The 23,801-nt window shown below is 39.8% G+C and overlaps 1 protein-coding gene across 6 annotated transcripts in view; it reads right to left on the reverse strand.

The window, feature by feature from the left end:
* LOC122557824 (USP6 N-terminal-like protein) overlaps positions 1-23,801 on the reverse strand; it is a 264,478-nt gene that overhangs the window by 151,717 nt on the left and 88,960 nt on the right. For 5 of the 6 annotated variants that reach the window (XM_043705913.1, XM_043705909.1, XM_043705911.1 and 2 more), the window contains one exon: positions 9,339-9,412. In XM_043705913.1, coding sequence (XP_043561848.1) covers positions 9,339-9,404 — 66 coding nt within the window. In that variant the 5' untranslated portion in view covers positions 9,405-9,412. Of the gene's footprint in view, positions 1-9,338; positions 9,413-15,941; positions 15,990-23,801 lie in introns of all 6 variants that reach the window. The other variant, XM_043705912.1, reaches the window with a different exon arrangement.

Consider the following 23,801-nt stretch of genomic DNA (forward strand, 5'->3'; position numbering starts at 1 on the left):
CCAACAACTTGCCCACCACTGAGGTCAGGCTCACCGGTCTATAGTTCCCTGGCTTGTCTTAACTGCCCTTCTTAAACAGTGGCACCACGTTTGCCAACCTCCAGTCTTCCGGCACCTCACCTGTGAGTATCGATGATACAAATATCTCAGCAAGAGGCCCAGTCATAGAGATGTAAAGCATGGAAAGAGACTCTTCGGTCCAACCTGTCCATGCCAAGCAGATATCCCAACCCAATCTAGTTCCATCTGCCAGCATCCTGCCCATATCCCTCCAAATCCTTCTTATTCATATACCCATCCAAATGCCTCTCAAATGTTGCAATTGTACCAGCCTCCACCACTTCCTCTGGCAGCTCATTCCATACACATAGCCCCCTCTGTGTGAAAAAGAGGATCTGGATCAGTGCAGGCTTGGAGGGCCAAAGGATTATAATTTTCTTTGTTCTTTGTTTGTAATAGGCTTTACATGTAAATATTTAATTGGCTGTGCAGATTACTACAGAAGGTGGTTAGTAGTTTACAAAAAAGGTCATAATGATTTTGGTGGTGGGAAGTTGCTTAGTTTGTGTGATAACACATCTGGGTAGGAAAAATCAAAATGGACCCCACTGGTGGGTGTCCTGGCATCTCTGGGCAAGTATGTACACTGGAAGTTTTGAAGTGACCACCCAAACAGATTCCACTGAGTAGGTATAGTTCAAATCACACTCATTACCTCGGACTTACTGACTAATTACAATTACTTTATGATTAGCTGGGTTATGAGAACTTTATGTACACGGCAAATTCAAATACTGTATTCTTTAAAAAAAGCAACCATTCGTAATTTTACCTGGTAAGAATGCAGTTATTTTAAATTGGCAAGCATAATGTTGATGCAGACTTTATTTGGTTGACATTAAAAATTCAGAAAAATGCGCAAATATGTTCTGATTAAAAAGCACTCAGATCAATGGTATGGAAATATACAATTTAAAATATCTTGAATTTTAAAGGGGTTGTGGAACTTCTAAAGTTTTTCTTGTAATTCCTTCAATTGAGCCTTCTTATTTATTATTCACAATTCATTCTCCTCTATGTTGAAGAAATCAAATGTAAATGGGATGACCACTTTGTCGACCATCTCCTTTCAGCCAAAAGTTCACCAATTTAATTCTCCATTGCACTCTGTCTCCAACATTCTGCAGTACTGTTGGAAAGCTCAATTACACTCAAAAAACAGCAACTTATCATCCAATCAATTCTTAACTGAATATGGAGTTCAATAATTTCAGATCATTTTGCTTTGGATGGCAGCTAATCAATTTTGCCATTCATACTCTCCTAGAAATATCTTTGATCCCACTCCCAGAGGGGGACACAAAAGTCAAACACCAATAATACCTGGAATTGAACATCTGAAGCTCTATATTGAAGTATTCAAGACAATCAGACGAGTATGTGTCACTCAGGTTTCACTGCTTTTTCTTTCTGGATTATCATTGTATTTTGCCTTGCACTGTCACCCTATTTAACATTTAATTTCCCAAACTGTAACCCTATTACAAACCTTGCCTTTGTCCTTCCATAGCCCTCCTGCCCAATTCAGTCTGCCAGTCAGGCCTGTCTCAAAAATCAGCCATCTTGACAATGTGTCCATCTACTTACAGGAAAGTTCTACTAGGGAAGGGATGATTGAAAGCAGAAAACCCAAGATTGGCCGCTGACTGCAATATTCATGGAATTTGTGATCTTCTTGACTCCACATTAAGATAAGCAAAAAAGAATTATTTACCTTGTCAGCAGTATCCAATGATATCCCAAAGGACCACTAATTCGCTTCTACTATATTTGGAAAAAACTACTGCAGGAAGCATGTACTGAGTGCCTGTCAAATTTGGGATTGAGGTCAGAAACGAAACGGCACATTCAAAGTTCCATGTTCCCTGTTTCAGGTGGATATCCTGGGCTCTCAAAAGTCTCTAGTTTCCAGTTAGTAGCACATATGGGAGATCAGGCAATAGATACCATGTCCAAAATAAATCTTTTGATCATTCATTTGACATCAAGCAAGCCAGTGTTTACCTCAGTTAATCAATTGAGTTATTAAGGTTGGGATTGGGTTTTAGGCACTGTACAATTATAGACTTCAAATTTCACTGACATTCTGAATTTTAATGTAACCTGTCAGAATGGTAACTTTTGTGCAGATCAATACACAAATAAATAGTAGCAACAAGCAGGGCAGGAAACCACAAAAAAAAACCCAGCTTTTTCTAAATGATGGCGAAACAGAAAGAAAAATGAATCTGGAGGAGACTACCACCTAATCAGACAAGATAATTCTCTTTAAAATAAAATCAGCATTCTGCATGATTCTATACTTTAGAAATAACTTGGTGAGCAAAAGCTATTGTGTACTACAACTGATGTAGAAATTAATCATGATAAAATTCCAGCAAAAATATCTGCATTTACAAAGAAATGCATTTTTCTGCTTTGTTTGTTCAAGTTTTCTTTAGCTATGATTATCAATGGGAAGAATTTGATTACCTGAATTGCCAGTAAACCAACATATTGGAGCTACTTCACAGGGCATCAATTAGAAATTGGGATACATACTTATCTATTTTTATACAACCTTTTTTTAATGAAAAGGAAACATGCTTCTGTAGTATGACTCACTATTTCAAACCCAGTCACCCTACTCCTCCACACAGTACTTTACTCAGTACTTCTGATGCAACCACTGCTCCCTCCATCATTGTTCCCTGTACAGCCCCTCCCCCACATTGTGATTCACTGAAACTACCCCATTGCATTGAAGGCCTGAACTCTCATTTTCCCTCTCTTCCACTGATCAGGACTCACTGGGGCTAATGATCTTAAATTAGCATTGAAAAAGTGGTTGCCCACTGGGTGAAGATAGTTTACAGAATCTAGTGCTACAGCCGGAGGCCATCTGAGTTTCTATTTGCAAACAACATTGCATTATGAGGCAGTGCATAGCTATGGCATTAAAGATTAAGGTAGTAGGCATTGCTTCAGTAAGACCCCCAAAAAGCAAAAATATGACCCACATGTAGATTGATCAACCAAATAACATTGTGGTGTTCATCATTTGTAAGTTTAATGTTGAAAGACAATTGCCTTTGCACAATGTATCTCACATAGTAGCTTTTCATTAAACAGGGCCAGTCTGAATCAGTAGCAAAATATGACCTTGATCAGCATTTGAACGTGTGAACATGCAAGTACCTTACATTCGCTAAATGCTTGTATTTCTTATGGTTAGGGTTTCTCTATAGCTATAGAGAAAACACATGGCATTAATATAGGCTCCAAAGTTAAAGCATGATTATTCCTGCTTTGGTAAAACTGGAGAACTGATGTCAGAGCACAAGTCTCCTCCAACAACTTAACAATAGTGCTAAGTCTATTAGGCAATGTGAGGCGATGTTGCAGAATTAACTAAAGTGTGATCACATTACAGTGGCATCTTTTTGAAAACCAACATATTTTTCCCAATTTATTCATGTGAGATTAGATTCCTTTTGTCTTTCTGGTACTTCCAAGAAGGCAGCACTTGTGTGTTTTGTCACGCCATACAATTGCCAGAAATAGACCATCTCTAACAAGAGAAAATCTAACTATTGCTCCTTGACATTTAGCACATTACCACCAATGAACTTCCCACCATCAATGAACTGACCAGAAACTTAACTGGAATAGTCTTGTAGCAATTCACCACCACCGTCTCATGGGCAATAAGGGAGGAGCAATAAATGCTGGCCCAGCCAGAATACCCAAGTCCTACATGTGAATAAAAAGAAAATGCAATGGCTAGAACAGCAGGTCAGAAGGTAGAAACTTTGTATAAGTTAATCATTCTTGACTCCCCAAGGCCTGTCCACCACTTACTTGGATGAATGCAGCTCCATCAACATTAGCAAGCGCAGTACAATTCAGGAAAAAGCAGTTTGTATAACTGACCCCATCAATCACATAAACATTCATTCCCTTGCCATCCAAAGAACAATGGCAGCAAGAATGTGCCATAAATAAGTCCAGCAACTCACCAAGGCTTTTACGACAGCACCTTCCAAACCAGTGTAATTTAACACCTAGAAGGATAAGGAGTGCAGATGTACGGGAACACTACCATCTGCAAGTTCTCTCTTGTTTAAAGTTATTTCTACTCCTATTATCCAGAGTGCCATTCATTGCCGAAATGTTAATTTAAGTAAGTCAACATTGCATGCTTAACTTAGTGTTTGTATGCGTATTAAGCACTTCATACAGCATGAATGACTTATTTTCCTACTTCAGGTATCACTTCTCCCTGCAACTTTCTTCCCTCAATGAGGGATCCAATCAATGTTCCAATAAGGCTTCACGGTTGTCAGTTGACTCATTCTCCACATCAATATTCAGCACCCATCTGTTTGTGCTCACTTGCATATCAAGATTAATGAGAATAAGATTGGTAATAGTGTATAATTAATAGAAATCCATTTTACAACATTTCCAATATTTATGAATGATAGGTACAGAGGACTTGGATGAAATTAAGACTTTGGGATATAAAATATGCTGTCAGTTTGCTATCATTTCATTGACACTATTCCACAAAGGCAGAATTACTCCTTTTAATTCCAGTTCAATCACTTCTAAGCCTATTAGTCTCAGCATAAAATGTGTTAACTTCATGATTCTTCATGCTGTGAATCTAAGATTCTACATTAATATCTTCTCTTCCATGTTTTACTATTGGTGGTACCTTTTATGACTTCCTGACTTTTTAAGAATATCAATTCAGAGGATGTATGCATCCCTGGCGAAGCCAGCACTTATTTGCCATACCGAACTCCCCTGAAAAGTTGGTGATGAGCAACTTGGGCAACTAAAGGGATTATTCTCCTGTTTTCAGCGCCTTATCTTCACCTCTTCTCTCTTTTTTATCCTTCAACAGTTTCATTTGAGCACTTCTGTGATATGATGTCCAATAGAATAGTGCAGTGCAGAAGGAGGTCTTTCACCTCACTGAATATACTTCCTTGAAATCCCCTCAAATGTCTTGGTTTCTTTTAGGAGAACAACCTCAGTTTCTCTGATATCCCTTATCCAGAAGCTATTCTAGCAAATCTCTTCTGAAACCTTTGGGTCCTTCTGGTGCCCAAAATTGGAAACCATAGTCACAAGGGTCAAACTGTTTTGTGCAGGTTCAGCACTGACTCTGCTTTTGTAGTCTATTTACAAAGCCTATCAAAGTCTCAATTTTCAGTATTATAGACTTTACAACCATAACTTTGTGAGCCAATTGCATATGGCTTAGTCGTTCATATTTGCAACCTGCTCTGCTTCTTTGAACCTGGTGCTATGTCAACATAATTCTATTTCAAAAGCTCTTGATATTTTCTCAAGTACTACCCTTATTATTTTTGGAGGTTTCTTTTTGAATATCAGGAGCTTTATTTTCATTCTCATTAACTAACTTATTAGGTGATATTGTCACTTGGAGGTATTGTTACCAAGTGACAATTTCACCTAACCTTTTTCCTATCCTACCCTTTGTAGATTTATCCCTTTCACCACTGATCCTGACAGCCTCCTCCATCCAATCTTCCTGCAGCAAGCAGCAGCAGCCCCTGGACTCAACTGACAACAATCCCCAATTTGGAAACACCCCATCCACACTCACCCTCCTTGATAGCTGTGCCACACTCAGCAACCCTCCAAGGCCAGGTCTCCCATTGACAACAGTCCCAGCCATTTGCTTACTGCAGCCACTTGCCTTCCAAGTTGTACCTCCAACTGTCAGCTGGTTCTATCCCAAGTTTCAGTAAAGGTAGCAGAGAAAAGGTCTGTGTTTGGAGCAGCAACACCTTGCAGATTCTGTCTGTCTGATAAAAGTGAACCTCCTCACTCTGGTTGGTCGTAGAAGGGCTGCATTACCCTAGCCGGAGATGTTCCCTGAAGCGACAATAGTCCTGGGTACACCTCTGCTGGGCCCTGACCCAACATGGTTCACCAGACTGCTGGTTGGGATTGAATGCCAAGATTTTGATTCAGGAATAGTTCCAAGTCAGAAATGTTATTGATTTGCTTGGGAATTTGCAGATAGTAGTGCTCCCATGTGTTTGTTTCCCTTATTCCAGGTGTTACAGGTTGCAAGTATGAAAGGTGTTAGGCTGGTGAAATGCTGCAGTGCATCTTGTAAATGGTACTAACTGGTATCACTGTGCTCTAATGGTGAAAGGAGTGAGTATTCTATATAGTGGGTTAGGGTGCTAATCAAATGAGCTGCTTTGCCTTGGCTTTTCATCCAAGTTTTTTAAATTTTTAAATTAAGAGATATTAGCAAGCTAATTTTGGACAGTTACAAAGGAATTTGTTTAAAAAGCAGTAATGCTAGTTAATCATGAACAGGTTCAGAGGTTGTTTTAAAATACTTTCATGGGGAATGGTTATCGCTGGCTGGGCCAGCATTTATTTCCAATCCTCAGTTGTTTTTGAGAAGGTGGTGAGCTGCCTTCTTGAACTACTGCAGATCATCTGGCATACACAGACCCACAATACCATTGGACAGGATATTTCAGGACATTGACTCAGTGATATTAGAGGAATGATAATGTATTTCCAAGTCAGGATGATGAGTGTCATGGAGGGGAACTTGCAAGTGGCGGTGTTCCTGTACATCTGTCCCCTTGTCTTTCCAGATGTTAGATGGAAGATGCTGAAGAACCTTGGTGAATTCCTGCAGTGCATCTTGTGGATGGTACACACTACTGCAACTCAACATTGGTGATGAAGGGACTGAATGTTTGTAGATGTGGTGTCAATCATGTGGGCTGCTTTATGCTGGATGTTGTGAAGTTTATGGAATGTTGTTGAAGATGCATTCATCCAGGCAAACATGAAGGATAGAACAATCTCGATTATCCGAATGAGACAGGTGGGGAGTATTTTGTTTGGATAAATGATTGTTTGGATAACTAATCAGGGTTTCTGTGGTGGGGCAATAGCAGGAACAGGGTTCCCATGACGGCAGCAATAATAGGAATAGGGTCCCGTGGCGGCAGCAATAATAGGAAAAGGGTTCCGTGGTGTGGCAATAGCAGGAACAGGGTCTTGCAGTGGCAGCAATAGCAGGAACTGAATTCCCCTGGCGGCGGCAATAGACTAGATTAGATTCCCGACAGTATGGAAATATGCCCTTCGGCCCAACAAGTCCACACCGACCCTCCAAAGAGTAACCCACCCAGACCCATTCCCCTACATTTACCCCTGACTAATGCATCTAACACGATGGGCAATGTAGCATGGGCAATTTAGCATGGCCAATTCACCTAACCTGCCCATCTTTGGATTGTGGGAGGAAACCGGAGCACCCGGAGGAAACCCACGCAGACACAGGGAGAATGTGCAAACTCCACAGAAACAGTAACCCAAGGTTGGAATCGAACCCAGGTTCCTGGTGCTGTGAGGCAACAGTGGTAACCACTGAGCCACAGAGTTCTGTGGCAGCTGCAACAGTAGGAACAGAGTCCCGTGGAGACCCTGTTCCTGCTCCTGCCACCAACCTAGGCTGCCTGCTCTCACTGTGCTTTTATTTAAACTTAATAACATTTTTACAGGATCTAGAGATCTTGTTCAGATAATCCGAAATTCGGATAATTGATGTTCGGATAACAGAGGTTGTTCTGCATTCCTTCACACATCTGTCTTATGCCTTGTAGATGGAGGACAGGCTTTAGCCAGTCAGGAGGCAAATTACCTGTTATGGGATTCCAAGCCTCCATCCTGCTTTTGTATCCACAGTGTTTACATGGCTAGTTCGGTTTGTTTCCGGTTAATGGCATTTTCCAAGATTTTCACAGTAGGTGATTCAGCAATGGTAATGCCATTGAAAGTCAAAGGCTGATGGTTTGATTCTCTCTTGTTGGAGATGGTCATTGCTTGGCACTTGTGTAGCATGAGTGTTGCTTGCCACTGTTAGCCCTTACTGGGATATTGTCTTGCTGTATTTGGGCATGGACTACTTCAGTATCTGAAGAGGTGCGAATGGTGCTGAACATTCTATAGTCATCAGTAAACATCCCCACTTCTGACCTTATGATGGAGAGAAGTTCATTGATGAAATATATGACGGTATTTGGTCATGGAACAGAAATTGACAAAATATTCACATACATCTGTTATTGTTCTTGGTTTGTTGGAAAATTGCTACTGAGTTCACATAATATTACGGAAACAAATTAATTTTATCTGTCTTCCCTATTCAAGGGAAATGGGAACAGAAATACTGTCAAACGTGAATCTAATAAAAGCAAATGAGAAACAAATACAATCTTTAATTTAGAGGACTGCATGTCATGTCACATTAGCACGAAAATTATTTATACTGGATGGTACTATTTTCAAGTTTCTACTACACAATCTGTCCTTAAAAACAGAGACCAAAATGGCACACATTTAAGGTTTTTCCTAAGCTGTCTTTCCAGTGGACTTCAACCTAAGTGAACAAACCCTCGGCCAAAAACTGAAGGAGCTTCACAGACTTAGCCTAGTCAGGATTAAATGAAGTATCTGCAACATGCAATGCTATTTTAGTCACTCAGCTATATTAATACTACTAATTCTGGCTCCTAGTCACCAAACTAATACAGCTAATTTTCAGCTAATACAAGCACAATTGTCAATTGCAATTAAGTTAAAGATATGTACAGGTTTAGCATACATTTTTAATGGTAACAAAGAGGTTGCTTTTGCCTAAAAAGTTGCCATATTTAATGGATTTACAATTGTTGATTTTGCAAAAATGTTGGCTGCTACTCTAAAGTTCTGATGTGGATATGCTGGTATTGGACTGGGATGGACAAAGCCAGAAGTCACACAACATTAGGTTATAGTCCAACAGGTTTAGTTGAAATCACAAGCTTATCACCTGATGAAGGAACAGCACTCCAAAAGCTTGTGATTTCAAATAAACCTGTTGGACTATAACCTGATGTTGTGTGACCTCTTTCTCTAAAGTTCTACATCCATTCACTCCTGACACTATCACACCTCCTCATCAGGTTTTTCAAATCAAGTTTTGTCCTTCCAGATCAGAAAGGTATCTATTACTTTTTTCATGTTATAACAAGGGATAAACCAAAAAAAGATCAACTTTCTACCCAACGTTTACATGAATCACTTGAAAAGCATCCCCATCTATTTAAAAATATGGTAATAGGAAGGATGAGTGTAAATCGCAAAATGTTAAGATGAAAAATATAAATATCCCTTCAGTTTCTAGTCGCAATTTAAATTGTCACAAACACCGTGGTTTGTTATTTTGTTCTATTTTACAGTACCTTGTTATAGTTGGAAATTATTTCTGCCCTTTCTTCTGCAATTAATGTCTCCAGATCTTTCTTCATGTCAAAAGCTGAAAAAGAAATGAAAATCATTAACACATATTTATATATTTGAATTACTCTTAGCAAATTTGCAAAACTGTAAAATTGAGCAGAGGATTTTTTTAAATGAACTACCAAGATGCACACTAACACTCAAATGCCTCCTAGATTGAGCCACGTACTGATTTCATACATTAAATTGAGATCAAACATTTCTTAGCGTAATCATGAAAAAGAAGTTGGTCTGGATTTTGATAACGCTAGAGCCTTCTCATTAGTATCATCCTTTATAAGCACTTTGTCTGTGTAACTCACTTCATTTTTGATGACACACTCTATATTGCTTGCACATCATGGGCTGAATTTTATGCTGGGAGTTGCAAACCTGCCATTGGCATAAAATCAAGGGCACAAGTTTGTTCATGCTTGACCAGCTTGCCCCACGCAGTGGCATTTAGGATGTTAACTGGTTTGAGGAAACTGTTAACTGACCATTCAAATGGCCAGATGATCTTTCGTCTCAGTAGGGCAATTGTGGCTTTTAATTATTAAATCAGAGACTATTTATCAGTGAACCAGCCTCCTGTAAACTACTGAAAGTATTTGAAGAAGGAATACTGAGAAGCTCAAGAACCATCACTGCAGATGCTGGAAACAGAGACCACTGAATTACTTTCCCAATTATCTGTCTATCCATTACACCCATGTCTTTTTTTGTGCATGCTTGTGCGCAAGTATGTCCATATGCATGCACAGGGAATTGAGGGGATTAGAGTTTTAACTAATAAAGCTACATGCCAATATTTCATCATTTTTTTACTTGCAGTTAGCACCTGTTAACAAGAAATAGTATTTATTAGCAGTTAAGTACAGCAATTGGTCCACGCTTTCTGTCAACCTTGGTCTAAGAGACAGGCAAATTGGGGATTTCTTTTTCTCTACAGAATCTTTAACTTTTGTTACTCCAGAAAATAAGGCAGAGAGACAGAGGAATGTAAGAAAGGTATCCCAGAACTCAAGGCCTAGGCAACTGAAGCCACGACTACAAATGTGGAGCAATTAAAACTTGGGACAGTCAAACAAACACAGATAGCTCAGACGTTTGAGAGGACAGAGAAAATTACAGAGCCAGGAAGAGGGATTTATAATTAAGGATAAGAATTTTAAAATCATGATATTCTTTGGCCAAAGTTCAATGAGAACAGAGGTGATAGGGGAATGGTACTTGGTGTGAGCTGTGACACAAGCAGCTGAGTTTTGGCTGACTTCAAATTTACAGAGGATAGAATGTGGGAGACCAATTAGGTCCACTGGAATATTCAATTCAAGAGATAATGAAGGAAGGAATGAGGATTTCAGAAATAGATGAATTGAGACAGACCAAAAGTTAGCTAAACTTATGGAGTTGCAAATAGGTGGTCTTACTGATGAGCCTGCCTTGAAGAAGTTTTCTTCCTCTCTCTACAAGAATCTCAGGGAGTCCCTCTCCCCCTGCAACTCCCAGGTCATTTCCTCTGCCCTGACTCTATGCTACCTTCTCCCCTCCCTCACCCTCCTCTCATTTATCTCTCCACCCTTCAGGCGTTCTACCTGTATTCCTGATGAAGGGCTTTTGCCCGAAATATCGATTTTCCTGCTCCTCGGATGCTGCCTGAACTGCTGTGCTTTTCCAGCACCACTCTACTCCAGAAGTTCATGTCAGGCTTAAATGCAACCTCAACAGTATGAACAGATGCCTTCATCTCATGCTTGGAAGGAGAATGGAATCAGTCATGAGGGAGGAGAATTTAGAGCAGGGACCATAAACAATGGACTCATGAGAGATGAAAACAAGGCAGGGACACTTAAATTGAGTGAAAAGCAAAATGTTAGTTTTCATCCGCCATTGCATATCTGACTATTAAGTTGGGGACTGATTGAGGACTGATTGTGCTTCCTGCTGGCAAGCAGGAGGAATTTATATTTTAACATACTAGCATGTCATGTATGCTTATTATTAAAACAAACCACCAGGTTTACTTCTACCTTTGGAATTAAGTACGCAGCAAGTGGGAAATATGTGCTTGGTTAAAGGTAGCATGCAACAGGTAAGGAAGTCTTTTTAAAGTGGATTTATACTGTGAAGGAGTTGTGTTTCTTATAGGGACAGCTTTGTTGAATCCTGATGAAGAGCTTTTGCCTGAAACGTCAGTTTCCCTGGTCCTCAGATGCTGTCTGACCTGCTGTGCTTTTCCAGCACCACTCTAATCTAGACTCTGATTTCCAGTATCTGCAGTCCTCACTTTCACACAGCTTTGTTGAAACAGGAGAAAGGAGGCATTGAAACATTGCGATCAGGTGGTTGCTGAAAGGGAAATGGGGCTGACCAAGGAAGGGAAGAAGAGAGGTGGCCAGACAACAAGGAAGGTCAATATCAACAGACAGTAAATGACTGTGGTGAGATCAAGTTTTATACAGAGAAGTTAAACAGTGAGAAGGAGAAAGTGAGGACAGCAGATCAGAGTTCAGAGTGTGGTGCTGGAAAAGCACAGCCAGTCAGGCAGCATCTGAGCAGCATGCTGAAAAAGCACAGCCACTGAGATCCAAAGGGTCAAGGGCAACGTACAGGTGATCAATGACAGCTCTATTTAAATTTGGCACCATGACATGTCAGAGCTGAAAATGTGTTGTTGGAAAAGCGCAGCAAGTCAGGCAGCATCCAAGGAACAGGAAAATCAACGTTCCTTGGATGCTGCCTGACCTGCTGCGCTTTTCCAGCATCACATTTTCAGCTCTGATCTCCAGCATCTGCAGCCCTCACTTTCTCCACCATGACATGTCATCCTACGAGGCAAAAGTGGGCAGGCAACTTCATGTCCAGCTCCACTGTATTTTTGACTGGGGCACTCAGCCTGCAGTTAAAAATTGACTGGCTGTCAGATGACTCCATCTGACTAGTTGCTCTGCCTTCGAGTGAAAATCCCGCAGACTGTCAGTGCCATCACTGGGAACTTTGAAATGAAAAGGAGATTTCCTCCAACAGAGAAAAGCTCTGCTTATCCTTTCCTGGATGTCTGATAAACAATCTGATAAGTTAAGGACAGTGGAGACATTAGGAATGGTGATGGTGAGATAGAGCTGGGTATCACCAGCTTACAATAAGACTGACACATTGCCTTCACACAATGTAACTGAGTGGCAGCATATAGGTGTGAAATAGTAGAGGAAAAAGGATAGATCCTTAGGGTATAACAGAGGCAAGAGTTTGAAGGAGGAAGAGTATCCATTGTAATTGATTCTCTTGTTATTCTTAAAAAGATAAGCAAGGAACCAAGTACTGCAGACCCATTTTATTGGATGGAAGTGGAGAACCATTGGAGGGTATGATTAGCCATGTCAAAGGGTAAAGACAAGTTGAGAAGTATGAGTCATTAAAGTTTACCATTATCACAGTCGTACAGGGTATCAGAGCTGTATAGTATTATGGGATAGGAGGGATCTAATTCAAGGAATTCAAAGTCACATGACACCAGGTCATAGTCCAATAGGTTTATTTCAAATCACAAGCTTTCAGAGTGTTGCTCCTTCGTCAGGTGAAGTTACCTGACGAACGAGCAATGCTCTAAAAGCTTGCGATTTTAAATAAACACTTTGGACGATAACCTGGTGTCATGTGACTTTCGACTTTGTTCACCTCAGTCCAACATCAGCATCTCCACATCAAGGAATTCAAAGGGAGCTCCACGAAAAATGGGAATGGATTTGGGAGGATTTTCAAATGAAAACAAGTTGGAGATGGGATGGGAGTTTACTGCAGGAGTTCCTCAGGTAATGTCAAAGGCTCAACCATTTTCAGCTGCATCAATGACTTTCCTTCCATCATTAGGTCAGAAATGGGGATTTTTAGTGATATTTGCACAATATTCAATATCATTCACAACTTTTCAGGTACTTCTCATGTCTATATGCGATAGGGGCTAGACAAAATCCAGGTTTGAGCTGATAAGTGGCAAGTAACATTCAGGCCACACAAGCACCAGGCAATGACCATCTTCAACAAGACAGTATTGTTGGCACTGAACTAGATCAGCCAATGAAACACATTGGCTACAACAGTTGATCAGAGGTTAGGAATTCTGTGATGAGTAACTTACGTCCCATCTTCCTAGTCACTCTCCAGCACCAACAAGGCTCAAGTTAGAAATGTGAATGAATTCTCTCCACTCACCGAGAGGAGCATAGCTTCAACAACACTCAAGAATCTTGATATCATTCAGGACAAAGAGGCCTGCTGTTTTGTAACCTATCAATCATCTTTAATATTCGTAACCTTCACACAGAGCATGAACCATCTACCAGCTGTACTTCAATAATATATTAAGGCTCCTCTGGCAACACCTTCTAAACGCAAAATCCACTACTGAGAGGCACAAGGATAGCAAATGCATGGGAAAACCACCACTGCAAGTTCTTCTCCAAGCCACATGACATTCTGAGTTGAAAATACATTCCCCTTCCTCCATTATTACTGGATTAAAGTTCTGGAATTCGCTTCCAAACAGCATTGTGGGTGTTCCGACTCCAAAAACTGCAACAGTTCATCAATACCTTGTCCAGGTCAATTAGGGATGGGCAAATAATGCTGGCCTACCTAATGATACCCTCATCCCGTAAATTAATTTAAAAACACGGTTCTGCAGAGCCAAAGCAAAGCATGCAATCATTAACACCTTGCACACTGGGAATTCTACTTTCTTGTCAAAGCCACAAATATTCCTGTACACTCAACAAGTGTAGGTAGCCACTGTGATCTTCCAAATGCTGTGATGGATGGCATACGATTACATTTTTGCTAAAGTCTCTGGCTGCTCTTTGGAAAGATCCAAAACATAGAAATTGAGGTGATGGCTTTCATGGCCACTGAAAAGGCCCACATAGCCTTGAATATTATGACACTAAGTGCTTACCCAAGCATTTTTTAAAGATTGTGAGGTTACCAATCTCTATTATTCTCCCAGCAGTGCATTCTAGACTTACATCACCCGCTGGGTGAAAATGTTTTTCTCAACTCCCCTCTATGCCTCCAGCCTTTCTCCTTAAAAATGTGAAACCTAAACACTCAAACAAGAGAATAGATTGATGACTGGCACATCCATTCCAGGAGCTGCAATGGGTGCTGATAAACCAAGTCAACAGCTATTTGCCATGCTTTACACGTCAGGTTTTCATACAGATTAGTTTCTGGATTGTGAAAAGCATGGTTGGGAGCATGGATTTTCTCACATCGAACAATCCCATTCAGATTTCTGACTGAATACATGGAAGAATGAATGGGAAGGAAGAGCTTGAAATGCATTAGGCTCACTGCATCCAGACAGAGTTCAGAGAGATGGCTGCAGTGGCCCCTGAGTTGGGTTTTCTGGGACGTTGTCCCAGTTGCTTTGTTAAATAGCCAATCTTCTAGCCTTCACTCCTTTTCAAAAGACTGGAGATTTAAATAATTTCACAGCTTCACGGTTGTAGAAACCTTGTCCACCCGTCATGAATATTTACATCTCCTTCATTATGAGTCTCTCCATACCAGGGATCAACCTTGTGAACCTTCTCCGGATTGCCTCCAATGCCAGTACATCTCTCCTTAGGTTAGGGGCCCAAAACTGTTCACAGTATTTCAGCTATCACCAGGCGCCCGTTAAGACTTCTATGTCAGGAATTCTCTGTCTCATTTGCTCATGGTTGGTAGATGGATGGGAAGCTGCTTGTTAGGTGAGATTTGCAGTTAATAAAGTTGTTAACAAGCAATAATCCCCTTTAAAAGGCAACTCACTACTCCCTAGTGAGAGTTTCACCTTGACACTTGGAACTTAGTTAAATGATGCTCCCATTGTCGAGATTGATCTTACTAGCCTTTTCAAGTGATTTTGACACATATCTCACCATAACAAACACCAGTCAGACTGCTCAGATGGAGGCAGTCACGACTCTAAGGCTGAATTTACTTTGCTGTTGGACCCATGCAGGGCAAGCTACCCCCTGCAGCCGAGAATCATACTTTAAGAAGAAGTCAGTGACATTGCCTCCACTTCAATCACGAACCACAAGATGCAGGCCATAACATTAATATTAGAATTTGACCATTTAGGCCAGAAATAAGAAAAATTTGTGCATTAATTGGGACATTGGAAAGTTCCCCAGAAAGACTAGGGATTCAGGAATGATTAATATTTTTGGAGAGAAATAATTATATTTTTGTTGGTTAATTGAATAAAAGAAAATGCAGCAACACAGAATTAATGAGATTGAGGTATAGTTCAGTCATGTTGATTTATTGAGTGGTGGAACAAGTTTGATCGGCTAATCTAGTTCTTGTCTTCTACCAGTTACACTATGAATGACAGTTATGGGCAGATTCGCACATGGGGCAACTTGAGAGGCATGAATTACACAAATCTGTAATTTGGTTTTCAAATACTGAAAGAAAAAAAACAATTTGGGCAGAAAGAATAAAATGAATTCTCAACTGTTGCATTAAAATGGACGACAGTATAATAATAACTTGTACCTCACATTGTCACTCACCTCACCCACTTCCTAAGTTGTTACAAATAACACTGATATCAGGCAGTCCTGCAAAAACACCAGAAGGTGTTCCTATTATAATGATGCAGTGCTCATTTGCAGTTGTCAGAAGCATTATCAAAATGGTAGAGTAACAAATAAATTCACATTTAAACTTTCATGAACATTTGTTATTATACTGTATTCAGACAAATAGATTAGAACAAGTTTTATCACTCAAATGATTAAATTATTAAGTCCTTAAACAAAACATTCCATTGCCTTCCAGGCTTGTATTCATTTTTAAAAGAACTCAGTATTTTTGAGGATCTGATTTATTTATAATGGGTCAGTGGCATCTGGCTGTAATTGCAAAGGGTAGAGAGAGGGAGAGTTCAGCAAATAATAAGGAAGTAATTATAGATACAACACAAAGCATTTAGAGACTTGCTGTTTTCAAGTGTTAAAACTTCAGAGATGGAAACCGTAATTGAATTGCTGAAAAAGGAGACATTGTTGAAACTTTTTGTCTTGCACTCTTCAGGACATAGAACATAAGAGCATAGGATTCAGGAGGTGTAGTAGTAGTATTCAACTCTAATTCTTCAAAACTAGCATCTGGCCTTATTTGGGTGCCCAGCCAATTCAGCTATCCAATTAGACTTCAGAGTTCCTCCATTTCAGTTTTGGAACTTGCTGCATCTTTTTGTGAAGCCCTACTCTGATTAATAGCATTTGGGATAGAATTTTAATAATACCATTACTGATGCAAAGTGATAGTTGATCCATTCTGCCCGATTTCCAATCCAATGTACTTAGAAAGCCCAGAAGGCTGACTTTCAATTTTGAATTCTGCTTTTACCCCAGCTATGATTATGTTTTCAAATTTACTATTTCTATCCCATAGAAAATCATCCAAATGCATCATTAAAAAAGCCTGAAAGCTGCCCCTTCTAATACTAGTAAAGCATGGCAGGGCCTGATTTTAACTCAAGACCTTTGTAAAAAAAAACATTGTCAATAATCTTCTCTGGGCCTCTTCATTACTGAAGCCTCTCTTTTTCTTTTATAATGAGGCACATCTCCCTGACTGAAACTCAGACCCGATAGCCTCACGTTCCGATGGCCTGCTGAAATGTTTCTGAGTCTTCAGTTGTATTGAAAGATTTTCTGTCTGGCCACAGTGAATTCAAATATTCTGAAAAAGTAGAATTAATTGTACAGGCTACCCAAGCTGGGAGGTGATCACTTATTACTGATGAAACTTTAGGATCCCTGTCAAAAATGAATGATACGGTCTATATCGTCCCACCATCTGCAATTTTTTTTTAATGCAGATGATAATTTACAGTTAGGTTGATCTGTCAAAATTTTAAGAACCATTCAATTTGTGCATCATTCCTTTCACATATCCCGATTGCTGAAAGGGCTTTCTGCTACCGTATATATGACTTTTATGCTCATATTCACATACATTTGTCTGAATTCCTCTTGAGCAAACCCCCTCATTATCAGTGAGAAAAATTGTCCATTGTCTAAGTCCAGTTCCTAGTTCTTTTCCATCACGTTATCTATAATTATTTTCTTCCCTTTACTATGTATTTTTAGTGATTGCCAAAATCTGCTTGCCAAAACTACACAACGTAAAATTATCTTTATTCCCTTTTGTCCCATCCCTTTACATCCATGTCCTCAATGAAATCACTTGCTAAGGGCAGACTTACTTACAGGCTATGCTAGTGTCCTTCAAGTTTCTTTGACAAATCTCAAATCTATCATTATTTACGAGCTTATCGCACTCCCAAACCCATATTTATATATCGTTTAACAACAGTGTTAACCTTTTCGTGGATGGATATGTAATTTTAACATAACTGACTTTGTTTACTAAATTTTCAACCCCAACATAACTTCTTTAATTTCTGTAGTGGAGAGATTAGTTCTATTTAAGGAATACAAAGGACTGAAGGAAGAGTGTCCTAATTATGTAAATTGCAAACTCTCAGATTTTCCAAATACAATAGCTTTGTCATTTTCCATATCCAATTTTATTTATGTTTTATCCATTGTTGACCTATTTAATAACAAGGGTATTGTCATTAGACACTATATCCATGCTAATTGTTATGAAGATGTGTGGGTGTACTGTACCTTTAAGAAAGTTAAAAGCAACAGCACCACCTGACAAAACCAAATGTTCTGAAAAAAAAATGTAACATTTGGTCAAACAACTCAATTAGCTGGTTGCCTGAAAACGACAAAACAGATTCGAATTAGGTCAATCAGTTTAAATTATACCCCAAAAAAATACCCAACTCCAATCCAGTTTGAATTTAGTATATTGACTATCTTAAAAGCCAATGACACAATCTGATGCTTTGGGGATATAAGACCGTGGAAAATTGAACAGTTGAGCGGAGAACTACCAAGCCACCAGCACATAAAAAGACTGCATGGAAAATAGTTCTCTTAAAAGGTACCTTTGTCGATCAGTAACCTGTGAAGCAGAATCCCCAAGAAGAAAAGAAGACCGAAATACAGGGAAGAACCGAAAGGTGCCTGGTTTTGAGGTAACAGGTTTTGTTTTGTAAATCTTAATTGGGGGAGTTTTATCAGACTAGTATTTTAGAAGAGAAGGTAAAAGATAGGTTAGAGGAAGGAGTTGTAAATAACTGTTAATTATTCTATGTTATATTTTAAGAAATATAGTTGCTAATTTTTACTTTTACTTGTTCTTGGCCTATTGAATTTTCACAGATTACTGCACAGGATAAATCATTTCTGTGTTGCTGGTTTTAAATCAAGCAGGAGAGTTTACCCCATGTCGCAACAGTTTGGGGGCTCATCTGTGATTTGAACTGGTTGAGATGGATTTCAATAGATTTGGGGGTACAAAAATTCCCAAAGGATTTAAACATGTTAGTGTCCTAGGTCTTTAAATAAAACATAGTTGAGGCAATTTGTTTACTTTCGGTGACTTGTGGTTGAGTAAATTAAAAATGAGAGAAATGGCTCTTAAAATTGCTAAAGAGGTTCTGGGATTTTAAGATGATTCTCAAAGTTGCAAAGAAAGTTTAGAAGGAAAGAAAAAAGTTTAGAAGGAAAGAAAAAGGCCATACTTTTAGAATTAGCAAATAAGTTAGATTTGGGTTTAATGAAGGACAAAAGTAAAGTTGAAATGTTATGGGAGTCAGTCAAACACTAAGGTGTGTCAGACGTAGTGCAGTAGACGTAAAAAACCTTAAATTACAATTGAGAAAAATGGAGTTAGAACATAAACAAAGGGAGAGAGAAAGGGATAGAGAGAGAGAGAGAGAAGAAAGAAGAAAGAGAAGGAGAGGGAGAGAGAGGGAAAAGGGGAGGGGATCAGATTGAAACTTGCAGAGTACTGGATAAAGTGGATGCACAGAAGATGTATCCATTAATACGTATCCATTAAGATCGAAGGGCACAGCCTGATAGTGAAGGGATGACCCTTTAGAACTGAGACGAGGAAGAATTTCTTCAGCCAGAGGGTGGTAACTTTGATGAACTTATTACTGCAGAGGGCTATGGAGGCCAAGTCATTTACCATATTTAAGACAGAAAGATAGAACCTTAATTGTTAAGGGGATCAAGGATTATAGGAAAAAGGCAGGAGAATGGGTTTGAGAAACATATCAGCCATGACTGAATGGCAGAGTAGACAGGATGGGCCAAGTGGCCTAATTCTACTCCTATATCTTACAGCCTTGTGGGAATAAAGCAGGAGATTGGCATTAGGCAATAAGGTTAATTTGAAAAGCCACTGCAGACAAGATAGGCTGAATGGCCTCCTTCAGTGTCATAACAAACCTGTGATAACTTGCTTCCTCTTTGTCAAAGAAATAATCAGGACCTACATTGCAAATTCATGCTTTAATTGATCATAACGCTCATCTTCAGAAAACCTGGGTGAGTAATCATAAACTGAAATTTTACATTTTGATTCAAACATCTAATGTTACCACTATTATACACAAGAAGACAACTGTATTTAAATAAAGTTCAAGGCTACACCTTTACTAACAACTTTATTTCAGTTAACCACATTCCATAAAATACACACCACTAATTATTAGCTCCCCATATTTATATAACCAATTAACACTAATTAAATACTAACCTAATATCATCACTTGTTCCCACATTCCATTAAATCTTAGGTGTTCCTTCAGCCATATTAAATGATAGCACTAGGTCTTGCATATTGTCAAACTTTCAGGAAATTTGTTCATATATGTAAATCTCACTTTCAAGTTAGCTAATTGATGCAAAAACTATTTCAACTGTAACCTGGTGATGGTCAAAAGAGGGAAAAGCTTCATTGCTGCACAATATGAATTATTATTTACAGAGCCAAATCGATAAACCTTACACGCAATGTATAAAATAACTGGAGGTAAGATATAAACAGCATTCAAAGTATTAAACACTTAAGTAGCAGCAATTTTAGAGTAGACAAGTTTATGGAACAGTAGAAATCAAACATGTGCGTAATAAAACAAAACAGAAATTATTGGAGAGGCTCAGCACATCTGGAAGTATCTGACAGAACTGATGAAGAGTCACCAGACTTGAAGTGTTAACTCTACTTTCTTCTCATATATGCTGCCAGATGTGCTGAATTTCCTCAGTAGTTTCAGTTTCTGTTTCCAATCTCAAGCATTTGTAGTTTTTTTTTATAAACATAATGAATACACAATGTCCATCATGGTCAGTTGACCTTTTACCATTAGAACATCTGTTTGTTTTCTCTAATCAGAGGTTTATCTCTTGATTTTAATAAATGTTGGCCCCAGGCTAGCCTGCTCATGTCTGCTTATATCAGCAATTTTCTTTAGCAATCAGCCTTTATGTTGCCCAATCAATTGCATGATATTTACATGGCATGACCCTGTGGTCAACTGTACTTTGTTTTACTGACAGTGGTCAATTATTTCATCTGTTGCCTCTCTCTGCGGGTGGCTCGGTGGCACAGGGGTTAGCACTGCTGCATCATAGTGCCAGAGACTGAGGTTCAATTCCCACCTCAAGTAATTGTCTGTGTGGAGTTTGCACATTCACCCAGTGTCTGCGTGGGTTTCCTCCAGGTGCTCCGGTTAGGTGAATTGGCCATGCTAAATTGCCCGTAGTGTTAGGTGTAGGGGAATGGGTCTGGGTGGGTTGCCCTTCGGAGGGTCCGTGTGGACTTGTTGGGCCGAAGGGCCTGTTTCCACACTGTAAGTAATCTAATTTAGATCCAGAACATCTCCTGTTGAGTTAGAATCTCCTGTTGAGTTAGAATCCTTAAACACACGTATCCCCTCAGAAAGCACAGAAAACAATTAAGGTGAGCTTCTAATAATTACATTACCATCTAACTATTTCGCCTTCCAATAGGACATGCTTCACATCTTTTTTCACATTTCAGTTGACCCAGCATATTGTAGGATTACTATACAGAGGGTAAATTAATGGCACAAGTAACACTACTGTCAATAAGCTTGCACTTTTGTAAATAGTTGTTCACTTGCACTCAAACTGCCTGTTTTGATGTCTTTTTCACTCTTTATTAAGTTGCTCTAATATGAGAGATAAGTAAACTTTTTAGATGTCAGGTAATGCATTTGCACAGGACAAACAAGACTAGTGAACAAAATGATGCATGGTTGAATCCTGGGAAGCAGCTACAATCAGAAGGATCTTGGTGTGTACGTACACAAGTATCTTAAGGCAGTGGGACAGGTGTGTAAAGTATTAGCTGAGGCACAGGGTTTTATGTGCAGGTAGGTTATGCTGGAAATGAACAAAACATTGGGTCGGCCACAGCTAGAGTATTGTGCAATTCTGGAATCCACATTATAGCAGGGATATGATTGCACTGGAGAAGGTGCAGAGGAGATTTATTATAATTATGCCTGGATGGGAGAATTTTGGTGATGAAGAGACGATGGATAGACTGGAACTGTTTTCCCTAGAGCAGAGGAGATTGAGTTTGGTCATGCCTGAGATGTATAAAGTTATGAGGGGCACATACAGGGTAGACAGAAAGGAATTTTTCCCCTTGGTGGAGTACCAATGAACAGGGGGCATAGATTTAAGCTAATGGATAAGAGATGCAGAGGACATGTGAGAAAAGTATTTTTTACTCAGAGTAGTGGGAATCTGGAACTCATTGTCTGTCAAGACAGTAGAGGCAGAAACCCTCAAAACATTTAAGTAGTATTCTGATGTGCATTTGCAATGCCAAGGCATAGGGCTTTTGCCCGAAACGTCGATTTTGCTGAAGCTCCTCGATGCTGCCTGAATTGCTGTGCTCTTCCAGCACCATTGATCCAGGATCCATGGCTATCTGCCAAGTGCTGGAAAATGGGATGTTTTTGACTGACACAGACTATATAGGCGGAAGGGCCTTTTATTATTCTGCAGACCTTTATTATTCTAAACAGAAGTGAATTACGAAAGAAAAATACAGTATTATTTTTGTTTATTAATTGACCATGTCCAATAGATACAAAGCTTTCAGTCACAAAGCAGAGTATACCAGCCATTTCATAGTAATGTGTCTGTCAGCGAACAAAATTCTAAATTCAACTGACCTTATTTTGAAAAATTCATTCATGGTGTGTTCTGAACCAGATGATTTCATTTTAGAGCAATCTGTTATTTTCATGCTCACCATTATAGAGTCATAGAGATGAACAGCATGGAAACAGACCCTTTGGTCCAACCCGTCCGTGCCGAGCAGACATCCCAACCCAATCTCGTCCCACCTGCCAGCGCCCGGCCATGTCCCTCCAAACCCTTCCTATTCATATACCCATCCAGATGCCTCTTAACTTCCTATTCATATACCCATCCCAGATGCCTCTTAAATGTTGCAATTCTACCAGCCTCCACCAGTTCCTCTGGCAACTCATTCCATACATGTACCACCTTCTGCGTGAAAAGATTGCCACTTAGGTCTCTTTTATATCTTTCCTCTCTCACCCTTAACCTAGGCCCTCTAGTTCTGGACTCCCAGACGCCAGGGAAAAGACTTTGTCTATTTATCCTATCCACGCCACTCAATTTTGCAAACCTCTCTAAGGTCAACCCTCAGCCTCCGACGCTCCAGGGAAAACAGCTCCAGCCTGTCCAGCCTCTCCCTGTAGCTCAGATCCTCCAATCCTGGCAACATTCTTGTAAATCTTTTCTGAACCCTTTCAAGTTTCACAACATCTTTCCGATAGGAGACCAGAATTGCACGCAATATTCCAACAGTGGCCTAACCAATGTCCTGTACAGCCGCAACATGACCTCCCAACTCCTGTACTCAATACTCTGACCAATAAAGGAAAGCATACCAAACGCCTTCTTCACCAACCTATCTACCTGTGATTCCACTTTCAAGGAGCTATGAACCTGCATTCCAAGGTCTGTTTGTTCAGCAACACTCCGCAGGACCTTACCATTAAGTGTATGAGTCCTGCTAAGATTTGCTTTCCCAAAATGCAGCACCTTACATTTATCTGAATTAAACTCCATCTGCCACTTCTCAGCCCATTGGCCCATCTGATCAAGATCCTGTCGCTGCCCACCATACCTCTAATTTTAGTGATATCTGCAAACTTTCTCAGCCCATTGGCCCATCTGATCAAGATCCTGTTGTAATCTGAGGTAACCCTCTTCGCTGTCCACTACACCTCCAATTTTGGTGTCACCTGCAAACTTACTAACTGTACCTCTTATGCTCGCATCCAACTCATTTATGTAAATGACAAAAAGTAGAGGACCCAGCACCGATCCTTGTGGCACTCCACTGGTCACAGGCCTCCAGTCTGAAAAACAACCCTCCACCACCACCCTCTGTCTTCTACCTTTGAGCCAGTTCTGTATCCA

The sequence above is a fragment of the Chiloscyllium plagiosum genome, chromosome 16 (assembly GCF_004010195.1).
Source record: "Chiloscyllium plagiosum isolate BGI_BamShark_2017 chromosome 16, ASM401019v2, whole genome shotgun sequence".
Taxonomy (NCBI): Eukaryota; Metazoa; Chordata; class Chondrichthyes; order Orectolobiformes; family Hemiscylliidae; genus Chiloscyllium; species Chiloscyllium plagiosum.